Source organism: Gobio gobio, assembly GCF_949357685.1.
Source record: "Gobio gobio genome assembly, chromosome: 15".
NCBI classification, from domain to species: domain Eukaryota; kingdom Metazoa; phylum Chordata; class Actinopteri; order Cypriniformes; family Gobionidae; genus Gobio; species Gobio gobio.
In genome coordinates, this window is record NC_137108.1 from 41,159,268 (window position 1) to 41,183,844 (window position 24,577).

The following is a 24,577-nucleotide window of genomic DNA, read 5'->3' on the forward strand; positions in this document are numbered from 1 at the left end:
AGACGCAATCAGGATAGTTAATTCAACCTGGAAAAATATCACTAAAGAATTTGACGTTTAATTAAAGATTAAAAAACCTCAAGCGAACAGTTAAAATAAGATAATTAATTTTTAAACCCACTAAACCACGCCTATCTTTGACACCCATTTCATGCTAATTGCCATTCCACCCGCTTATTCATGAGGAGGTACGTCATGGTCGTGGGCGGAGTCTGAGCCCTACACCATTCTGGGATCTTTCGCTATCGGTTGCCAGGGGTAACATTGTAAGAGCGATACAGAGATCAGAGCAGGAAAGACGGCTCGAGGAATTATCATCGCGGCGTTTAAGCGGAGAAATTACGAGAAAACTTAGAAGAAATGGAGAAGAAGAGGTCTCTTACAGGGAGAAATTTACTACCAGCGCCAAGCTGAGGTATTTAGAGAAGCTGATATCAAAAACGTTGACCCATACGAGCTCCCACGGCAGAACTCCGAACTCTTTACCACCTTGCACTGAAATGTTTCTATAAATATATTTCCTGTGCATTCTGAATAATAAATAAATATATCTCCCCACTATCCTGCAGCAGTCCAGTGCTCGTCCTCATTAGCAGTGTTTTCTCTTACTGATCATATTTCATACCTGTTGAGTTTACATTTTTAAATTAATTTGACTAAAAATTTTAATGATCGTTTGTGTGCGCTGGTGCTTTTATTCCAGCCTTCTTAAGTAGAATGAATGCTCGGTACGTGCCTTAAATGGATGTAACGTTAACAATGTTAAATATAGAATTAATCTTAAACAGTGATGCACATAGTAGAGGAAAATGACAGTCAACTAGGCTAGGCCTACCTTGAATATTAATTAAGCGTTTTGGGCATAAACATGTTTATAACATACAGTGAGTAAAATGACTGACAATGAAAAATGACAGAATAGTGATCAACATGTTTAATACAAATAAATAAAGGTTTGTATTGATCAAGTGTCTACTTCAGCATCGCGATCATTAGTTTAGACCATGACTGACACCCTGTGGTGAAATAATGGCGTACGTTTACCAGCCGCTGCATTCTCAGATCGGCTTGGGTGGATTAAAACTTCATGTTCAGTTGAGTTTGAAAAACTATGTAAACGTTACATAGTAATCATCAGAACATCTCTTCTCCAGTCTCTGTCCGAATCCTTTACCTGACGGACAGACCCCCAAAATGGCGGAAGGGGGGCGGGGCGCTGTGTCGTGACGACATCTCCTCATTCTCAATGGCTCCTCCAGTCAGAGTCAGTCAGCTGGAGACTGATCCAAAGCATCAGAAGAGAGAGAGAAAGACGTGAGGAAATAAACTGCTGTGCATCATCAGAAAGAGACGATCATGGCATCGATAAATCTCGGGTTTAACGGGGCTCGTAAAAAAGCAGCAGCGCGGATCAGAGCCGTGGAGAGGAGGAATCTGATCACCGTGTGCAGGTAAAATCTGATCACACATGCATTCATCATCTGACACACACTGCAGCACACCGGCGGCACAGAACATGTGTGATGATGTCATTGTTTTTTTTTTTTTAGCAAGTTTGTTTTTGCTAATTGCTGATGCTGGATCAGGGGAGATGAGATGATGTACGTGTACTGCGCACAGAAGCGCCGATCTGAGATCTGTCATCAGAGCATCACGTCATTTTATAGATGGAGTCTATAGAAAAAAGTACTGTGGTGAATGCTGATATACAGCGGTACTCGTGCAACATTGAATTTACATTGTGCTACAAGACACTCCAAGAAGGCGTGGTGTGAAAACGATTTGCAAGGGTATGTTTAAAAAACACAAACGTTTGGACATGGTAAAAATAATTTTCTACAGTGGAGCCATGTCAAAAATACATAGTATTACAATAGTATGGAAAAAAAAACATTTGTTTTTATAGGCTATTACAAAATGATTGACACCAAGCTTGTGATGATTTAGTATTAAAGGGATAGTTCACCTAAAAATAAAAAATTCTGTCATTAATTACTCACACTCATGTCTTTCCAAACCTGTACGATTTTCGTTCATCATCAGATCTTTTTGATGAAATGTGAGAGCTTTCTGTCCCTCAGTGCAAATACCACTTTGAAGCTTCAAAAAGTTCACAGAGATCGTAAAACAAATGAAGCGGTTTAGTCAAAATTTGAAGAAACATGGTCGCTTATGGTATGACATGATGAACAGACTGAATTTAGGCTTTTATTCACATATAAACATTCACCGACGCACACGTCAGTTGTGGTAAACGTAAGTTCAAGCGTGGTTGCTTGACGTGCGAGAACCAATGAGGTTCATTCTCATGTGTTACGCAGCACATTTGATCTTCCACAAGAACCAATGAGGTTTGTTCTCGCACATCAAACAGATTTGGTGTTAAGCCTCCAAATAAAAGCCTAAATTAAATCTGTTCATCATATAAAGCGATCGAGTCTCTTCAGAAAATTTGGACTAAACCGCTTAGTTCATATGGATTAGTTCCCTTACGAGAGTACTCTCGTATTGCGTTTTGCTAAAACGCTATGGGGGAATTCCTTTCCTCGAGATATTGAAGCAAATTTTTATCCAAAAATACCATGTACACGCAGTGCAGCTGCACAACTCTCAGCAGGAAGCAGCTGCGTGCTGATTGGCTGTGCCGCTGCAACGGCAGCAACCTATGGCGAGACCGTGGGGCGGGACGGACCAATCAGGTCCTTCCAAATTCCCGCCACAAGGGGCAACAGAATTTGCATAGCCAAGGGTATATAAGACCCACTCTCGCAAGGTTAGTCAGATTAATTCTTCTTCAGCGACTTGCAATCGTTGAGCTCCGGATCGAAGCCCGCCGTCGACACGCACCCAGCGGAATTCCCTGCAGCCCTGAGGATGACGGATTCCAACCTGGTCTCCGCCTTCAGCCGCCTGCTGTTCCAGCTGAGCCATCCGGTGTTAAAATATCCTTTATACTATGTTTATGTGTGTTTATGATGTGTGCGTTGCTGCCACCTCTCTTCTCTCGTGCCCGCCGCGTGTTTACGCCGCGAACAGAGAACATTGGTCCTCCGCCGCTTCAAATAAAGCCGAGGACAGACGGAGCGCTCCTCTTCTCTCGTTCCGTCGCGCTGAAATGCGCCGCGGACAGAGAATGTGATACCCCCCGCCGCTCCATGGCGCCGCGGGCATACGGAGCTCTCCCTTTCTCTCGTTCCGTCGCGCTGAGAAGCGCCGCGGACGGAGAAGGTTTTCCCCGCCGCACTGATGACGCCGCGGACATACAGAGTTTCACTCCTTCCTCTCTCATCCCCACCGCTCTAAAATGGCCGTGGACAGAGAATGTTATATCCCTGCTGCGGACATACAGAGCTCTCCCTTCCTCTCATTCCGTCGCGCTGAAACGCGCCGCGGACCGAGAATGTTATATCCTCGCTGCGCTGATGACGCCGCGGACATATGGAGCTCTCCACGCGCCTCCCTCTCTCTCCTCCGTCGCTCTAAAATGGCCGTGGACAGAGAATGTTATTCCCGCCGTGCTAATGGCTCCGCGGGCATACAGGGCTTTTCACTTGCTCCTTCTCTTACTCCGCCGCCCTGAAATGGCCGCTGACAGAGAATGTGATACTGCCGCCACGCGGATGGAAGATGTGCACTTCTACACACGAGTGAACTCAACATAAGCTCTCCTCACTCTTCCTTCTCTCTCGCCCCGCCGCCCTGATATGCCGCGGGCAGAGAATGCTAGAGGAGAGACATGCAAACTCAGGCTGCTGGATATACCGAGAACGCGCTTACGTCACAGCCGTTCTCGCTGCGGCTTGCTACCAAAGGCAAACAGCCTTATATGGCAGCGCGCGCTCTCTGCACAGCGCGCGTTCGCTGACTAGAGCGCGTCATAACACGCGTTCTCCGTCTAGAGCATAACGATGTCATAAAATGGCTGCCTAGCTTGAGCCTTTTTTTTTCTTTTTTTTTTTCTTTTTTTTTCTCAAATATCACTTCTCCCAGTTCCCCTATTCAGGCGGCTGGAGTGGTTCAACACTGTAGGTAATGTGTCCACTACATAGTGTGCACTCCTGCATAAGCACTGTTAATTCAGTGCCACAAAATCACTCAATAAACCTGATATTCTCCCAGTTCCCTTAGTTCAGGTGACTGGAGATGTAACATTGCAATAACTAGCCTGTGACCAAACATGCTCAGTTGCACATTGACGCTGTTATGCGTTTACCTCTGTGAATTCGCTCGCTGGCGTACGCCGCGAATACTCTAATGTAGTGGCGCCCATTATACAGTGCACGCCACCACACATTATTTACAATGAATCAGAGCTTTTCTAGTGGCTAGGTAGACCCGCGCCTGCAGAGCACGCGCTATCCATTAGCCCTACCGCTCACGTGCATGTGGACTAATCCGCAAGAATGCGTCCACTTTACAGTAACACTATCTAAACACAGTGTTACGAGTTCATCTGTAGGCAGGTGCCAACATCAAGTTGTACCCCTACACTCAAGCACTTCCCTATGTTCCCCAGCTCCCTGCACTCAGGCGGCTGGAAACATTATTCCTACAATCGACGAGCCCGCAAACAAACGCGCTCGCCTGTACACATGCACCATTTCCCCGGCGACACAAAGCGTTCGCCGCTATTCTGCGTTCTCCGGCCCCCTGCACTCAGGCGGCTGGGAACACTATTTCCCTATTTACTATTTATGAGCCCTTGAGCAACGTGCTCTTCTGTACACAAACACAATCCCCTTGGTAAGCGCCACTTCCAAGGCGACCCAATAAGGCGTGCGTCACCATTCAGTGCACGCCGCCTCTCACAGTGCTACTAGCACAATGCATCCGGGCTAACAGGTCCCTGTTATTCAGTGACCCGCCCCACAAATTAATTCAACCCTTGGCTTTGATAACAAGGTTACTCGCTACAGTTCGCTCACAGACCACCGTGCTTTCGCACTGTGGTAGAGACAGCGGTGAGAAGCGACATGAGTCACGTGCTTCGAACCGATATATCAAACTGTTAAATTAAGGGAGCGGTGGAAACCGTGCACCCCTCACAGAGCGAGTCAGGCTTTTTCAGTCGCTACTTCCTTGTGCCAAAAGAAGGGTGGTGGTCTCAGGCCATTCTAGATTTCAGACATCTGAACAAAGCCCTTATGAAGCGCCCGTTCAGAATGTTGAGAATGAAACAAATCCTCGCGCACATTCGCCCGGGTGATTGGGTTTTCACTGTGTATCTAAAGGATGCCTTTTTCCACATACAAATAGCCCCTCATTACAGGCCATTCTTGAGATTGCCTTCGAGGGGAAAGTTTACCAATACAAGGTGCTACCTTTTTGGTCTATCTCTGACTCCCCGCACGAAGTGCATGGAAGCGGCGCTTACCCAGCTGAGGCTTCGGGGAATGAGAATTCTCAATTATCTCGACGACTGGCTCAGAATAGCTCAGTCAGAGATACAGTTGTTAAACCACAGATCTTGGCTTCTCAACCATTTAGAATGCTTGGGACTCAGAATCAACGTGGCAAAGAGTTTATTGTCTCCCACACAGAAAGTTTCGTTTCTGGGAACAGTATTGGACTCACTGCAGATGAGCGTGCGACTGACGTCACAGCGCGCGCTCTCTGTTCAGAACCGAGCGGTTTCCCTCAGGTCCGGTGCACACATTCCTCTCAAACACTTTCAGAGGATGCTGGGTCTCATGGCCTCGGCGGCGCTAGTTCTCAGACTGGGTCTGTTGCACATGCGTCCCCTACAGCACTGGCTGAATCGCCGCGTTCCAGCTCACGCATGGCTCTCGGGCCGATTGCAAATCAAGGTAGACCACAGCTGTGTGTTGGCTCTGGCTCCTTGGAAAAATCCCGTCTGGTACCAGACGGCGTGAGTTTGGGCACTGTTACGAAGTGGAAAGTTATCTCGACAGATGCAAACTGTCTGGCAAACTGGTGGGTGATCTGCACGCGCTCTCTGTGAGCGCCTTCGTGTCTGGAATTGGGCCAAACGACTTCAAGTCGTCCTCAAACCAAGACATGGATATGTACCTAAGTGCTTTCAACTCCGTTCAGAGCACAGGTCATTTCACTCTCAGCACTTTCATCACCGATAGATGAAGATGCTAATTTGCTCTGTCCTGTCAGAGCGCTGAGAATATACATAGAGCGTTCCGCTGCTTAGGCAACTGAACAGCTCTTTGTATGCTTTGGCGGCCGCACCCGAGGGTGCGCGGTTACAAAGCAGACCTTGTCACGATGGATAGTAGATGCTATCTCGCTGGCCTATGAGTCTAAAGATCTCAGCTGCCCTTTAGGCATTAAAGCCCATTCTACTAGAGGCATGGCCTCTTCGTGGGCTTGGTCTACTGGCATTTCTCTAAATGATATCTGTGTGGCGGCAGGCTGGGCCTCCCCGTCCACTTTATCAGATTTATAATTTAGATGTCCCGGCCTTATAGGCTGGGCTTCTTGCTGTGTACAGTTTTAACCCCTTAAGGCTCGAAAAGTCCGGTCTGGGTTAAGTATTGTATAAGTCATAGCACATTCCTTATACGGCTCGAATTATCTGGCCATTCATTATTCCTGGCCCGACTATGTCCGGTCTATACATTATATTACACGTATATCGTGTTCATTCTCATTAAGGGCTTGACTCAGGTCTGGCTCATTTTGGGACTTCTTGATATCATATTACGGGCCCACCTAGGTTGGCCTGGGTTTGGTGTCGTCGGCTTTAGAGCCGTTAAGCAAGCACAGCGTTTTGCATTGGTCCCCCATAGCGTTTTAGCAAAACGCAATACGAGAGTACTCTCGTAAGGGAACGTTTCGGTTACTAACGTAACCTCGGTTCCCTAAGATGAGGGAACGAGTATTGCGTTTTGCTTGCCGTGCTTGCTCACTTGCTCAGGAGTCGCTTCAGTCGATTAACCTGACTAACCTTGCGAGAGTGGGTCTTATATACCCTTGGCTATGCAAATTCTGTTGCCCCTTGTGGCGGGAATTTGGAAGGACCTGATTGGTCCGTACCGCCCCACGGTCTCGCCATAGGTTGCTGCAGTTGCAGCGGCACAGCCAATCAGCACGCAGCTGCTTCCTGCTGAGAGTTGTGCAGCTGCACTGCGTGTACATGGTATTTTTGGATAAAAATTTGCTTCAATATCTCGAGGAAAGGAATTCCCCCATAGTGTTTTAGCAAAACGCAATACTCGTTCCCTCATCTTAGGGAACCGAGGTTACGTTAGTAACCGAAACGTTTTGCGATCTGTTTGTGAACTATTTGAAGTGTGGTAGTTGCTTGGCTGTCAATGGAGGGACAGAAAGCGCTCCGATTAAATCAAAAAGATTTTAATTTGTGTTTCGAAGATGAATGAAAGTCTTACGGGTTTGGAACGACATGATAGTGAGTAACAAATTTAAAATGTTTGGGTGAACGACACCTTTAACAAAGATTTTAACAATAAAGGGTCGATGTATGCACTACTAATAAAGTATGAGAACTTTATAAGTGATATTTTTCTTATACTAGTTTTTTTTTTTTACAATTGCCTTGGCAAAAAGCATGCCTCTACCTAAATTAGAGCAAAACTCCAAAAGCGTGTACACATTCCATTAAATGCAATTTCCAGCTGAAATGAACGCCAGTGGCAGTAAAACACCAAAATACTTATTTTCATGTGGTTCCTTGCGCAATAGTATGTTATGACCATTTTACCATAGTGCATGATTTGTAAACTAATAAACTTTGATGTTCACAATCACAACTAGGGATATAAAAATTATTGTGCCACAATATATCACAATACAAAAATGCAATATGTATTGTGGATAGTGACAATCTGTATTGTGTATAAAGTTTACAGACTTTTAGGGCTAGATTTACTAAACAGGGCAAATTAGTGTGAGAGCGCAATTCCAAAAAAGTGCAAATGGGAGTGGACAGTTCTGCGTGCGATCTACTTACAACATGCAAATTAAAGCACAATCTACCAGTTAGCATCTGGTTTAACACATGCTTTTTTGGGCAATAAATAATGGTGCAAACACCAGTAAATTGATAAGTGCAAACCTTAGTAAATTAATTTAAATACTCTCCTCGTATACATTTAGTGTCTGAAAGGGAAACTCCTACAAATACATATGCAATAAGTTCAGCCGCAAAATACTAACTGTGTCCACGCCTTTTCAGCGCTAATTTATCACTGTGTGTTTTTAGTAAATCCTGACAGTAGTTTTTCAACACCAAAACAGGGTTTGCGCTGGCGCAATCTGTTAGTAAATCTGGCTCTTAGTGTCGGTACTACATGTTGAATATAATGTATAATAATACAATGGGGGAATATTTGTGTGTCCTGATAATGCCAAATGTCTTATCTTATGTTACAAGTAAAAAGTGGCCTCCATTATTTTAAAAGTATATAGTCAGTGACATAGTGCAAGCATATTCATCTAAATAATAATTCTGCATTTTCAGCTTCAGAATCATGAATATTTTTATTCTGGTGTCACCATTGTCCCGTGCATTGGGTTACCAGCACCAAGTCCAAGCCTATTCATTTCCACCTCCATTGTGATACCAAATTTAGCATTTTAATCAATAGTACATTTTTTTGTTAACCTTTTACAATATTTCTCGGAGTATCGCAATAATATCATATTGTGAGTTCAGTATCGTGATATGTTTCGAATCGTGACATGAGGATATCGTTACACCCCTATTCACCTCAAATATATATGGCTTTTCTGACATGGTAAACTTGCTCAGGAGCTCAAATGGTACAGGATCGCACTTGTAGAAACAAGCTAAAATCGCATGGTTGCTTCAAAATATGCTTTTATTTCACATTTGCTTTTGTTAACACTATAGGTTTAGTGTAGGTGGTACGTTTTTTTTTCAAATACGATAGGACATTAAGCTTTTAACGCCACTCACTGGACATTTCATCTCCAAACTGCTTCAATACGTAAAACAACCAATAAACATTGCCAGATTCACGTTCATCTGTTCTGGATAAAACTACACACGCTTTTGGAGCCACTCAGTGGACATTTCACTTTGAAAGCGTAAATAAGTATAATAAAAATTATGTACTGAGGAGTAAGGCAGTATCCCGTTTTGAACATAGCCTTTCTCTTTAAAAAAAATAGTGTTTCTACAACGGTTTGAAATAAGAAATGTCAGTGGTACTTGCTGTTGGACTTTTCCTTGAGTCTAGGAAAGCGTTAGCTTAACACTTTAGAATCAGAACATTTGTAAATAGCTGAATATGATTAATTACGGTAATATGTCTAATATAATAACTAGGCAGCGGTGCACAGGGCACATTTGAATCAGGAAAAGCATCAGTCTGAACACAAATGAATGTCATACCCATGAGGGGGCACAGCAGGAAGCGGCCAATCGAAAGGCTTGGAGTGTGACGCGACGTGTCCACACAATCACAGTGAGACCTAAGCTCACGACTCAGACAAATTAAGCCATTTTACTGCTTGTGTCTGAGGAAGAAAGAACAGAGAAACAGATAAGCAAAATCAATTTCCTCTCATGTTTATCCTGTGATATCTGATCCAGAGTTCATTCAGGACTGAAATAAATCACTGCTGGTCTTTTTGGAGTGATAATGTGAAGTCTTGAATGCTCTTAAAAAGATCATGAAACAAAGTCCGGAGATTTTGGGACCTTCTCAAGTGAAATGTCAGGCTGGTTTAATCTACGTCAGATGTCACAGGAAGGCTTCTCGAGAATGGTGTTATGAATATCAAATGTAATATTCTCAATGTATTCTATAATATTCTACCTTTCATCAGCTTATTGAGGTAATCTCACTATGTGCTATTGTGTATCAATAAACATTTTAAGCAGTAATGTGATACATCAGTGTCACATGACCTCATTACATTGCATATTTAATTTGAGCCAGGTATTGTCTCAGAAATATAGTTATTTCGCATTTTTAACGTTTGGTAGTCTGATCAAATAAGACTCAGGAAATCAAGGTTGATATTAGTTACGGTTCACTCGTCAACACTTGAGCACAGTGCATTGTGGGATACAATTTTCTAAGCATTGTGTTTTGCTGCTGAAACTTTGCATGCTGTTCCGAACGCAATACCTCTCTTTGCTCAAACACAAAAAAGGTTCATTTTAATTGGTCATATTTCCATAAGTATTTCCATTATTACACTTACTGTCAGTGTTATTTTTGTATTATTTATATAATATAATAGTATTTATTCATATGTTGATTTAACCTTTATGATAAGACTTCCCAAAAAATACAGTGTTCGCAAATCCTTGGCATATTATAATGCTGTGCATTTCATAATAGTTTTGGTTTTTGAGTTACATAAGATGATAGTTAATTGTCTCTGGTTCATACTTGTTCTTCTTTTTTTCACATTTGCTCTGTGTGTTTTAGAGAGGAAATGTCAGAAGTGAAATTATCTCTGAAATGACATTTGCATGAAGGCTGCTGGGTATTTGGAAGTCATGAGGAGACGCATAAAAGCACAGGAGCTGCCGATAATGAAAAGGACAGTCATTTATGCCATAATTACATCTGATGAGACCGTAATAAACGGCTCTAATGGTGCTCCACAAAACACAAGATATCTCCTTTGACTCTTAAATGCTCTTTTAGGGGTTTTAAAAAGCTTTATTTTAGATTTGTACTCGAGTGCTCTTTCGTATTAGCTCTGAATTAGACGTCTTTTTGTCTCACTGCTGAACTCTGCGTTTTCTTTTTTTTATCTGCGTCAGCGTGTCCAATAGCAGTGATGCTATTTTTAACTTTATTTTGTTAACTGAAATAAAGCTGAAGTAAAATAAAATATAGATAATGGAAAACATAAACTGAAAACAACTAGAAATGTCCACTTGGCAAATAAGTTTAAGTACTAATACGGAAGTAAATATGATGCTAATGCTAAATAGAAATGCTAAAAATTACACATAACAAAATTAATATAAAAAATATAAAAAAATAACAATTCAAGTGATTCGACTGACAATTGATTTTGGTCGAGTGTGACTTAACAGTGTTATAAAATGGCTGAATAATTTATTAGATTGAATTTTTGTATCCATATTTTACATGCTGAATAAAATATATTTATAATCAACATTTCTCTCACTTCCTATTGGCATTATGGGATTGTTGCATTCAAATATGGCCAAATCTTAAAAGACAGCATACTGAAATGTGAATTATTTATATAATTTAAGTTTATCTGTGTTTTACTGTACGAGCTGTTAGACATGTTTGTGTGTGAGTTTAAACTGTATCGTGTAGATTTCTGTCATGCTCATGATTGTGTATTTGTGTGTGTGTGTGTGTGTGTGTGTGTGTGTGTGTGTGTTTGAGTATGCAGGTTCTCAGTGAAGACCCTCATTGATCGCTCATGTTTTGAGACGATAGATGACACATCTGCTGAGTTCATCAACTTTGTCTCCATTCTAGAACATATTCTGAGCCATAGACTGAAAGGTGAGGCAGAAAGCACACACACACAAACACACACACACACACACACACACACACACACACACACACACACACACACACACACACACTGTCCTGTTTCACACTGAAATTATAAACGGCATTTCATCTTGATATGATCGCCACATTTTTAGCAAACTGAACTAGGCCTGATATAAAGACACTCAATTATATATATTCTTCATTTGTTCTCTAAGGCTTTGTCAATTCTAGACTATAGTAATACAAGCAATTGCTATTAAGCAATTGCAATATCTGTAATACAGATATTGCATAAAGCAAAATAGACCTTATTCAGAGCAGCGCCATGGCAGGTATGATCGAGGCTGTGAGTGATAGACTTAAGGTGTTTTCAATGGCATCCATCCACTATAAAAAGCTGTATAAAGCTACTAGATCATGTTGTCTGGAGTTTTTTTTGTCTACTGACACTTCTTAGAAAGATATTTTTGCAGTGTTTCATTAGCAGAACAATCCAAAACCCTCACAGGCTCGCTTTCATTTACGTTAAAAATCAAAGCTGCTGTGAATAAGGTCTATTGTTGCTGTGTACATTTTAAAAACAGTCACAAAAATGTTTTTTCTCTTTCAATGAAGTCAAAGCCGATTTTGCACAACTCCTCAGTTGTGAGATAAACATAGTAATATCCCAACACACATACTTAGAATAACTGTTGAAGTGAGTTATGCCAGGAGCTTCACACACCATTAGTGATGCTGTGATGCATGCTGCTAAAAGACCCACACACACACACAGCTGATGTAATGAGGTATAAATACAGCACTGAGTGTCACATTTTGGGTTCGAAAAGCTCAGACGGCTCTCATTTACTTACATATTGCTGATTTTCAGCCTTTCAGCAAAATTGTATCTGTTTGATTTTATTTGATGTTTATGCATGTTCTCGGAAACATCTTAAAATGCAAAAAATCCATGTGGAGCTCGTCACTTGTCGGATTCACTCCTTTCGATTACTAGCTCAGATATTTACCCTTAATGCCACTGCACTTTTTCTAGAAGGTTTGCATCTGAATGAATGCACAATTGTTGTTGTATAATCAAACTGCTTTTACACTGTATTGTGTGTGTTTTCTCTGTGTAGGTCAGGTCAGCTGGTTTGGCTATGAGAGCCCGCGAAGTTTCTGGGATTACATACGTGTGGCATGTATCAAAGTCCCACACAGCTGCATCCACAGCATAGAGAACATGGAGAACGTCCGCAGCTCTAAAGCAAAGGTCAGGACCCACATGTAACACCGATCAGGCATAACATTATGTGTGTGGGATATATTAGGGGGCAAGTGAACATTTTGTCCTCAAAGTTGATGTGTTAGAAGCAGGAAAAAGGGGCAAGCGTAAGGATTTGAGCGAGTTTGACAAGGGCCAAATTGTGATGGCTAGACGACTGGGTCAGAGCATCTCCAAAACTGCAGCTCTTGTGGGGTGTTCCCGGTCTGCAGTGGTCAGTATCTATCAAAAGTGGTCCAAGGAAGGAACAGCGGCGGACCGGTGACAGGGTCATGGACGGCCAAGGCTCATTGATGCACGTGGGGAGCGAAGGCTGGCCGAGCTAAAATTGTAGCTAAAATTGCTCAAGAAGTTAATGCTGGTTCTGATAGAAAGGTGTCAGAATACACAGTGCATCACAGTTTATGTGTTTCATTGTATTTAACAAAAATTATATTTAATAGTTTTAGTAACACACTCCTATGATCGCAAAGTATACACAAACAAAAACCAGAGGAAACAAGATCTCCCAGAGCAGACCTGTCCTGTTTAAATCTGGTATTATCATCTGTCTTGTGTGATCCGATCAAAAGCATTCAGGTATGACGGATAGTCGGCCCAAATGTGTTTCCTTACTATCAGAGATAAATGGGGTCTGTATCCTCACTCGGTTGAATTACTTCAGCTTTAAAGGCTTTTGTGGTCACAGGTAAGAGCAACACTCTCTCTTTCTCTCTCTCGTTCTCTCTCTCAGGGTCGTGCCTGGATTAGAGTGGCGTTAATGGAGAAGCGTTTGTCTGAATACATCTCTGCAGCTCTGAGAGACTTCAAAACAACAAGGTACTGTAACTTTACGCAGCACTCACAGACACACGCACTGAGACTCTCATATTCGATTGCGATAAAATATTTTTATGAGTCTCTGTTGTCAGTCTCTCCACAACACTGACTGTTTAAACATGGCGACTTCACCTAAATAAAAGCAGCAACATACGGCAAAAAAGAGTTAGACAATGCAAAAATGCATTGTGTCATCAATAATTCTTCCTTGTATACCAGTTTAATATGCAGAGACATCTAAAAGCCAGCCGTTTATAGGTTTGCTTCCTGAAGGCTCTGTGGTTCTTTCTTTGCCGAGTTTGATGCGAGTTTGTGGCTGGGAACAATGGAAAAACTGTTTGCCTGAACAGTCGAAGTTCTAAGAAAACAGTCAATATTTTGGAAATTCTTTGGTTTTTGTTTGCGGTGCTGAAATTACACACTTCATAGAAAACCTAAGAAATTATAGAAATGAATAAAGTCATAGAAATTAATAAAATATTTGAATGTATGAAAATTCTATTGTGAATATGAATGTCTGTTTTTTAATATGGTTTACTTGTGAAATTGCTCTTTGTGAATACATACAATACGTTTTTTAATAAAAAAAATTAAATAGAAAAAATACACTACCGTTTGGGTCGGTAAACATTTTTTTATGTTTTAGAAAGAAGTCTCTCATGCTCACAATGGCTGCTTTTATTTGATCACATTAAAAACAGTAATATTGTGAAATATTTTTACTATTTAAAATAAGTGTTTTCCAGTTTTGTAGAAATATATTTTAAAATGTAATTTCTTCCTGTGATGCAAAGCTGAATTTTCTGCATCATTACTCCAGTCTTCAGTGTCACATGATCCTTCAGAAATCATTCTAATATGCTGATTTGCTGCTTAAGAAACATTTATTATTATTATCAATGTTGAAAACAGTTGTGCCGCTTAATATTTTTGTGGAAACTGTGAAACAGTTTTTAGGATTCTTTTGTGTATTTGAAATAACAAACTAATTGAAATAACAATGTAAATGTCTATGTTGACACCTTTCAAAAATTTTTAAATAATACATTTATTTCAAAAAGTCTTACTGACCCCAAATTTTAAACAGTGGTGTATCTCTAAAATTATTTTAAATAACAAACTAACAATAAGCAAAAATAACAAACAACTACAAAATCGTGGAAATATAAAGGTGCTGCTAATTGTTGTGTTGAAGATCTGTCTTGTGTTTGTTTGTCAGGAGGTTTTATGAGGAGGGAGCTGTAGTTCTGGGGGAGGAGGCGGGGCTTCTGGCAGATACATTGATTGGACTGAATGCCATTGACTTCAGGTACATTCACGTTCATTCACTTCCTTTCTGTGGGTGGCAGTGACATTCAGCTGTGCCGCAGCAGGACAGGATGTTGATCATTCATTAAATGGGTGGCGCTCCATAAACACCTGCTGACACAAGCGATACAGGCTCCTTTACACACACACACACACACACACGCACACACAGATATAGATGCCGAGAACAACCTCCGTATTGTTTTGTAGGATCATCACATCCTGTAATACTCTCCCACCGTTCTCATCTAATAAAGTGCATTTGTTGGCTTATGCTGAAATTCTCATCTTCAAACAGTTTCTGTCTGAAAGGGGAGGGCCTTGATGAGAGCTGTCCCGTCGTCATTGACTACACACCGTACCTTAAATTCACACAAACGTAAGAGTGCTACACAACAACACACATATAAACATGCTGGCATTGTCCACATGCTTTAGGCATTTTTAATGCATGTGATTTGCATATTCAATATACATTGTGTGTGGATGTGCTGTAGTTCTGACAGCATCAGCAGCGACGAGGAGGAAATGAGAACGCTGGGCAGCAGCGGCAGTGAAGCAGGCACTCCTGAATCCCACATGGCCGCCAGTCTGATGGCTGATCAGAGCACCTGGTACAGCAAGAGCAAAAGACTAGAGCAGAAATACAGAGTCGTGCTGGAACAGAAGGTGAGGATGGTTACTAATAATAATGCTTCTGCAGTATGTATAGTCTACTGTGTGCAGTATGCACTTGATCTACTACATTTGCCAAAATTCAGCTGTGAGTTTCCCTTTTCATTTGTCTTGGTTATTACTGGCTGTGCATGAAAATCTGCATGCTGCATTAAAAAAGTGTATAAAATCACAATTTTGTGGGACATATACTACCGTTCAAAAGTAAGATCTTTTTAAAAAGTCTCTTATGCTCACCTAAGCTGCACTTATTTGATAAAAAATTCAGAGATATTATTAGAAATATTATTACAATTATAATATATTTTAAAACGTAATTTATTCCTGTGAATTTTCAGCATCATTACTCCACTCTTCAGTGTCACATGATCCGATATATAAATGTGCTGCTTAATATTTTTGTGGAAACAGTGCTGTATTTTTTAGGGTTTTTTGATTAATAGAAAGTTCAAAGGAACTTAATATTTATTTGAAATCAAATAAAATATTTTAAATATAATAAAAGTCTTTACTGTTATTTTGGATCAATTTAATGAATCCTTGCTGAATAAAAGTATTAATATCTTTTTTTGTAATTTTTTAAATCTTAGAGACCCCAAACCTTTGAATGGTAGTTTATACACTGATTCAGATACTGCCTTTTGAAGTGTTTATTTTTCATACTGATGAAAAAGTTATGCTAACTGCTGTTGAACAGAAAAAAAAATCACCCTTTTAAGTTGTTTTAGATTATTGAACAAAATCAACAAAAGGCAAAAATATATTCCTTTTTTATCTTCATCACCCAGCCCTAATCACATTCATACTGGGCATTTGTACGTGTTGTTAAATCCTCATTAGTTAATCATTTTTTACTTTTTATGTTTAAATTCTTTATTAAATTGGCATTGTTACATTTTCATTCCCTCAAGTATTTTTTTTTTTTTTTGACAAATATTCGGATTGGACGGCAAAAAAGCAAATGATTTTGCATGCTTTTTACATACTGTTTTTTTTTCTTCCAAGTATGTCATATAGAATATGTAGAAAGAAGTAAGCTCTATTTGCATATCCTGTGTGCTGAACTTTGAATGTTAAACTGAGTGCTGTTTCTAGACCAGTGGTTTTCAATGCTCCTGATTTTTAAGTATCTAGTCTGACACTCTCAAATCAGGTCATGGGGTCTGCACTGATGAGTTCAGTCAGATGTGTTAGATAAGAGAGACATCCTGGAGGGGCCCAGGAGCAAGACCATAAAACACTGACACAGATTGCAATTATTGCAACTATTATAATTCCTTCTTCTGTGCAAAGCACTGTGAATTACCATTTTGTATGAAATGTGCTATATAAATAAACTCCCCTTGCCTATAATTGTTTAGGGTTATCTGGAGGAGCTGGTGCGTCTGAGGGAAGCTCAGCTCTCAGAGTCTGTCTCTCAGAATAAAGCTCTACTGCAGCAGCTCACCGACACAGAAATCAGCCACAAACTGGAGAAGGAGCAGCTGGAGATCATCATACTAGAGCTGCAGGATCAGCTGTAAGTTTGAACTGGTGTTATTTGAGTATTTTAGCTATAGTATTTTACTATTTTATACTGTGATGTTTAAATTGTGATGGCTAGACGACTGGATCAGAGCTGCAGCAGATCTCTAAAACTGCAGCTCCTGTGGGGTGTTCCCGGTCTGCAGTGGTCCGTATCTATCAAAAGTGGTCCAAGGAAGGAACAGTGGCGAACCGGCGACAGGGTCATGGGCGGCCAAGGCTCATTGATGCACGTGGGGAGGGAAGAACAGATGAGCTACTGTAGCTCAAATTTCTCAAGAAGTAAATGCTGGTTCTGATAGAAAGGTGTCAGAATACACAGTGCATCGCAGTTTGTTGCGTATGGGGCTGCATAGCCGCCGACCAGTCAGAGTGCCCATGCTCATAATGTTATGCCTGATCGGTGTGTATATATATAGGGAATACCGTTTCCATGAAAGGGTGTACATAGTCTGCAACAATGATTAGGTAGGTGGTACGTGTCAAAGTAACATCCACATGGATGGCAGGACCCAAGGTTTCCCAGCAGAACATTGCCCAAAGCATCACACTGCCTCTGCCGGGTAAGCAACACACACATACCCGGCCATCCACGTGATGTAAAAGAAAACGTGATTCATTAGACCAGGCCACCTTCTTCCATTGCTCCGTGGTCCAGTACTGATGCTCACGTGTCCTCTGTTGGTGGACAGGGGTCAGCATGGGCACCCTGACTGGTTTGCGGCTTTTCAGCCCCATACGCAACAAACTGTGATGCACTGTGTATTCTGACACCTTTCTATCAGAAGCAGCATTAACTTCTTGAGCAATTTGAGCTACAGTCTGTTAGATCGGACCACACAGGTCATAATGTAATGCCTGATTAGTTTATATATATATATACACGTTATATTTCCTTATACTTTTATCTTTACATTTCCAGTTTTAAATGCATGCAAAAGTGGTGCAGCTGTTTAGTAAATTTGCCTTTGTATGTGTGATTCATGTTCATGGAAATGTGTTGTTGCAGGAGGGGAAAGTTGGTCTCCCTCTCATTTATCATGCAGATATTATGCTGTTCATTTATTTTAGTTGTACAAGATGCTGTAGCAGAAGAACACTTAATCTTTAGCATTTTCCATGGCTGCAGAGTGTCAGTACAAATGATCTCTAACTGTTTCCTGCCTCCTGAGTCGTCCGATTCGTTTCTCCTCTCATTCTGTCAGACAGCTGGAGTTCACGGTTCAACTGAGCCCTGGAGAGCCGTCTGCTTGAGGACACGTCAGAAACTAGACCAGAGCAGGGTTGCTATGGAGACAGACGCAAATAAGTTAATAGATTATTGCAGCATGTAAGCGGGGAGAGGATTTGATCAATGGACAGGGGGAATGAATGAAAGACTATAAGAGAAAGAATGTATTTGTTTGCATGCCTTACAAAACAAACTTGTATGAATAAGCCTAAAATGTGCTGTGGCAATAGCTGCTTGGATCTGGTCATAAACGGAAATAACTTTTTAAGCATTTTATATGTTGTTTATCGAAGTCTGTCTCAGTCCATGTGAAGCTGTTTGTGTTTCACTGCATCAGCTGCAGCGGACCATCTGGCCGAATCAATACAGAGAGCCGCGAGTGTTTGCCGACCGCCATCGGTGATTTTTCAGCTGAGTGGTCAGTTTGGAAATCCAATTGCTGAGGTTAAAGACACTTTTTATGGATGAGGATATTTGACATTGATCAAAACTCATCATCTGGAACATGGTATTCAGTGACTTGTTGATGAAGATAGGTTACACTCAACAGCCACTTTATTAGGTACACCTTGCTAGTAGCAGGTTGGACTCCCTTTTGCCTTCAGAACTGTCTTGATTCTTCGTGGCATAGATTCAACAAGGTGCTGGAAACATTCCTCAGAGATTTCGGTCCATATTGACATGATAGCATCACGCAGTTGCTGCAGATGTGTCGGCTGCACATCCATGATGCGAATCTCCCGTTTCACCACATGCCAAAGATGATCTATTGGATTGAGATCTGGTGACTGTGGAGGCCATTTGAGTAGTGAACTCATTGTCATGTTCAGGAAACCAGTTTGAGATGATTTGAGCTTTGTGACAGAGTGTTATCCTGCTGGGAGTAGACACCAGAAGATGAGTCCACTGTGGTAATAAAGGGATGGACATGGTCAGCAACAATACTCTGGTAGGCTGTGGCGTTGAAATAATGCTCAATTGGTAAAAGGGCCAAAATGTGCCAAGATATATCCCTCACACCATTACACCCCCAGCACCAGCATGAACCGTTGATACAAGGCAGGATGGATCCAGGTTTTCATGTTGTTTAGGTCAGATTCTGACCCGACCATCTGAATGTTGCAGCAGAAATCGAGAATTATCAGATCAGGCAATGCTTTTTCAATCTTCTATTGTCTAATTTTGGTGAGCGGGTGCAAATTGTAGCCTCAGTTGTCACCCGCTGTGTCTTCTGTTGCTGTAGTTCGTCTGCTTCAAGGTTTGACGTGTGGTTCAGAGATGCTCTTCTGCAGACCTCGGTTGTAACTGGTGCTTATTTGAGTTACTGTTGTCTTTCTGTCAGCTCGAACCAGTCTGGCCCTTCTCCTCTGACCTCTGGCATCAACAAGGCATTTTTGACCACAGAACTACCGCTCACTAAATATTTTCACCTTTTCGGACCATTCTCTAATAAAAACCCTAGAGATGGTTGTGTAACATTATTTCAGTAAAATATCCAAAAACCACTAGGCCAGTGTTATATATAAACATAAACGCTTTACTCTCACTGCAGTGTGCAACAAGTGTCATAGCAGCCGCCAAGCGAACGCACAGAGTAACGTCATAACTTCATTTTCAACACACTCAGATGTATCTAATATGATAAACAGAGCTGCGTTACCTCATACTCATGACCGGAAAAAACGGAAATGGTGCCGACGACTGTGGCATAATAAAAGTCCTGCTAGTGGGCGTGTGTTGCGTTCGTCTTATTAAAAATCGCTTCAGCGGCCTTGCTCAGCTCCACAACACACGGTCCTGCTCTGCTTCATCCTACAGTACCGTTAATAATCGCATTCCATGAACATGATTTCTGCCTGAGTCATATCCTGACTCTTTTCCACCGGCTGTGATGTTAAGACCACATGTCCCAAGATTCTGCGCTCAAACTTGGCGTCATCAAACTACGCCTTTGTTTTGAATATGCGACCTCTAGCGGACGGAAAAGCTTTTGACGAGCAGTTGAACAGGTGTCTTTAAATGTTTATGTTTGTTCCTCCAGGACGGTGCTGAAGAACCATGACCTGCGCTCCAGACAGGAGCTTACCTCGCACCTGACAAACCAATGGCCCTCACCTGGCACCTTGGATACCAATGCTGTTGCATTGGATACGCTCCTGTACAGGAAACGCACAGGACCATGGGAGGAGTATGTGCTTTTTGTACTTCATAAATTTATCCTCTCAGATTACGCACGTCCTTATGAGCTACATGCAGCTTCACACCACAACTCATCTAATATTGTATTCCAGTCAAGTTCCTCATGGTCAGCGAATGATTCAGGAAGAAACAGCTAACAGGCTCTAGTTCTAGCTCGCGTCTGCAGCTCTCAAATCACATTAGAGTATTGGCATACTTCCTACAGCATCACTCTCATGTATTGATAACCTACAGAGGTTATTAAATGGGTTGATCTTATTGTAACCCAAACTTCAATGGTATTTCTCGCAGAAAAATATGTAATTTATAGTTCTTTTATTTAATTACTTTCATGACAATTAAGCACATTTCCTCCCAATAATGTTCATTACTGTCATGTGTATCGACCTTTTCCCATTATTTTCAGTGGTGATTCTTGTTGAATATTCATCACTGAAATGTATTATTTTTAATGCATCATTTTTGTATTTATTTAAATCAATCGGCATAAATATTACTAATATATTTTATACACGTATCCATTTTATAAAATAATTTATATACACAACTGTTTTATACAATTGTTTATATATAAAATAAAAAAAAATTAACATTCTAAACACATTTTTTTTAATGTATTTAAAAAATGTAATTACTAATAATTTAGCATTTTTTATTTATATATTAAAAACAATTGTTTGTATTTTATTATATTTAAGAAAGTATTTTTAATATAACATTCTAAAAAATGTTATGCAGTCACATTGTAAAAAATCCTAACTATGCATTAAAAATAATTAAGAAGTTATATTTTTTATATTTTTATAATAAATATTAACATCACATTGTAAAAAATCTTGATGGTTTTAAAAGAGATTTTTTTTAACCAAAATATAATTTTTAATCATTTATAACCCATGTGTGTGTCTACAGGAAAAGCTTCCAGAGTTTGGAGCAGCTTTCTGCGGATATGAGTCTCTCTCAGATGTCTCTCGATCCAGCACAACTGAACACTCACAGTCTGGACGGCAAGGCAGGACTTACACACTGGCACAGAGAAGGTTTGTGATGTGTGTTATGACTGAGTCAGCTTATGGTGACATCATTCTCTGATAACAAGCTATTAGAGATATAATCATCTATTATAGATGATGTAATTTCTCAATGAAAGGGTCCTTACACCACCTGAGGGAAGATGACAGCACCCTTTCCTCAATATTTGTCAAAATATCATGAAAAAATGGGAAAGGGAAATTATATTCTGATCAAAGATAATTAAACCTATTTGAGGACAATTAAGATTTTTTTGTGATGTGACTATTTTCAGAACAGTTTAAAACATTTAACCACATTTTCTGTACTGTAATGATTAATGTAGGTTTAAGTGTATTTTTTAATATTCTCAATGGTGATTCTCATTACTGTAAATAATTTTTTCATTAAATTAAAATGAGCATTTGTGTCCTCTTTACTGTCAATCCAATTTTTTTTGGAGGATTGGCCCCAAAATGACATTTTCACTTTTAATGTTATAAACCTGAATACTTCGGAGTACAGACTTAAATTTGGTAGACACTTGACAGATTATTGTAGAAGTGAAATTATGAAAGTGAAATAAAAATATTGACTCTCAAAATCAATATTTAAAAAAAAAGAGCTTTCTGTATGAGTTTTAGACGCAGTACCAAATGTTTCCACTAAATGACATCCAGACTTTATTGGTGACCATAGGACTCATCCATTTGGGTTCAGATTACGCAACCCATATATGGAACATTTCTATATTGAAAGTCTATCCTGAGTGAAAAAAAAATCTATCCTTTTTTCTTTATATTTAAAAGATTTTCAGACCTTTTTTCTCAAAAAATAGAATGGATGTTGTCTTTTGAACTCTTGCAATGAAAACAAACTTCTACCGATAGGTTTCTACCATAGACACAAACAATATATGGACGATGTGTCTTCACTACCTTCCACTGAAGAAAAGTGAAGCCGTCAACGTCGGAATATGCGGCTGACATCTTGCGAAGATTTGGGACCGAGTCTGCGCAGTAGAGAGCAGGAAGTAGAGCCGCGATGTCAATCTCAAGACGTTTATAGCATCAAATAATTAACTAAAACCTAAACTAAAACCATCTTTGGGAAAAAATTATTTGAAGTGTAATTAGATTTTTTAGTTTGTCTCGCGTCCATTAGAATACATGGAGGGGTGGGGGTTATGAGCTATACTGGGACCAACCACCTGGGGGCGAACGAGACGCTTTGGATTCAGTTTTCAAGACGAGTGCTGCAGGCTTGGTTTCTACCAAGGGGGTAATCCAGCACCCGGAAAGCGTACCTTCCATAGGGGCAGCCATTGCTAACCAAGCCATCACCTGCTGTTAGCATTCCATTGACTCCCATTCATTTTGGCGTCACTTTGACAGTGAATAACTTTACATCTGAGGCGTTTAAAGACTCCATTTGTCCATTGTTTATTTCTAAAGAAACACGACAATGTATAAAAGGCTCCATTACCTTGTATCTTACACTGTAGCCCCGTAGAAGCCGTTTTTCTAAAAATAGGCTAACAATTGCGTCATAACCACGCGACTCTCTGTCGCACAGTAAAGAAATTACCGTATAGACCCGTATAGACAGGAGGAGAAGCTCGCAGGCAATCTTTTACTGTCTATGAGGCAATTTATTAAAATAAATAAATACTATGCAAAATTACAAAATAGTTCATCAGAATACTTACCAAAAGTTGCTCCTGCTAACGCTCTCTGTCTCTGCAAGATTCGGTGATTCAGATTTCACTTTGCACAACTTCTAGAAGACTTACAACTGTCCGACAGGTTGCTCACGTCGCATCTACGCATCAAGCTCAGTCTGAGGCTGCGCAGTACGCTCAGCCATCAGGAAGTGAGTGCTTCTACATGACTTCACTTTTCTGCGATGGGGTCGCTGTGTCCATTTCTTTTACTGTCTATGGTTTCTACCAATATTTCATGATTTTTCACGTTCGTCGCTATTTCAAAATAAAGGTCTGACAAACCTTACACGTCTGAAAATATACTTGTTGCAAATTAATAAATTCCTGTTCCCGTGTCATTGAAAACCAGACACCAAATATAAAAAACAGAGATTGTAAGTTTTCAAATTATTTGCCAATATTACTTTAGGTTTAGACTAATATATTATTGTTTTAAACGTATAAAGGCAAATGTCCCACAGGTGGAACGGTGACAGTAAAGCAGGCAGTACAAATAATAATGTATAAGCACTTAAATAATGTATAAATATATACATAAACCTTTTTTTAATTACAATAACAATAATTGATGGGACAAAATATGTTTAAATTGTATTTAGCTTAAAATGCTTACAAATTCACTAGTCAATGTACATCAATGAATGTCCGGTTGACAGCAAGGCATTGTGGGATAGAGTTTCCAGTGTTATTTATATACTATTATAGTATTTAATATTTGAAAATTGTAAATTGTCTTTTTATATATTTTCACTTAAATTCAACTTTTATATATTTTATGTTCTTTTATTTTTTATTTTTTTCTATTTATATATTAATTTTAGTACTTCAACGAGCATGCATTTCTAATTTTCCAATTTCTTGTTGTAATTAAATTTTCAACCAAAAAAATTACTTTTATTTGATTTATTTATTTCACATACCCAGAATGATTTTTAATTGCTTTCAATTAGTGAACAATAACAACTCGCGTGTCTCTGTTGGTATACTGCACATTTTACAGTAGCAATTGTATTCCACTACAGAAAATTCACAAACTGCACAGCAGACAGAAAGTGTACAGCAGAAATAAAAACATTCTCTACAAATGTTCCTCTCTGTTGCTCAGATGTTATCTACTCTTCTGCGTCTTTAATAATATTAGCCTTGTAAAATGATATTAGTAATGTCTCCCACACTCTACTACTGTGTGTATATGTGGTTGTGTTTTCACAGGGAAAGAGGATACTCCGTCTCTGAGGGGTTTGTGTGGTTCGTTAACCTCAGTGGCCAGTTACAAATCTCTGGCCAGTCTAAAGTCTAGTGAGTATCTGGCCAGTCCAACAACAGACATGACCAGCCCAGGACTGACCCCGTCCTGA

The 24,577-nt window shown here is 40.2% G+C and overlaps 1 protein-coding gene across 1 annotated transcript; it reads left to right on the plus strand.

Moving 5' to 3' along the window:
* Window positions 1-1,356: 1,356 nt before the first annotated feature.
* rundc3b (RUN domain containing 3b) lies at window positions 1,357-24,577 on the plus strand (the record flags this gene model as incomplete). Its single annotated transcript, XM_079837731.1, has 11 exons — window positions 1,357-1,451; window positions 11,350-11,465; window positions 12,584-12,717; window positions 13,463-13,548; window positions 14,768-14,857; window positions 15,155-15,235; window positions 15,354-15,525; window positions 16,893-17,050; window positions 20,328-20,474; window positions 21,398-21,525; window positions 24,432-24,577. 11 exons carry the CDS (start codon window positions 1,357-1,359, stop codon window positions 24,575-24,577), a joined length of 1,353 nt encoding a protein of 450 aa, XP_079693857.1.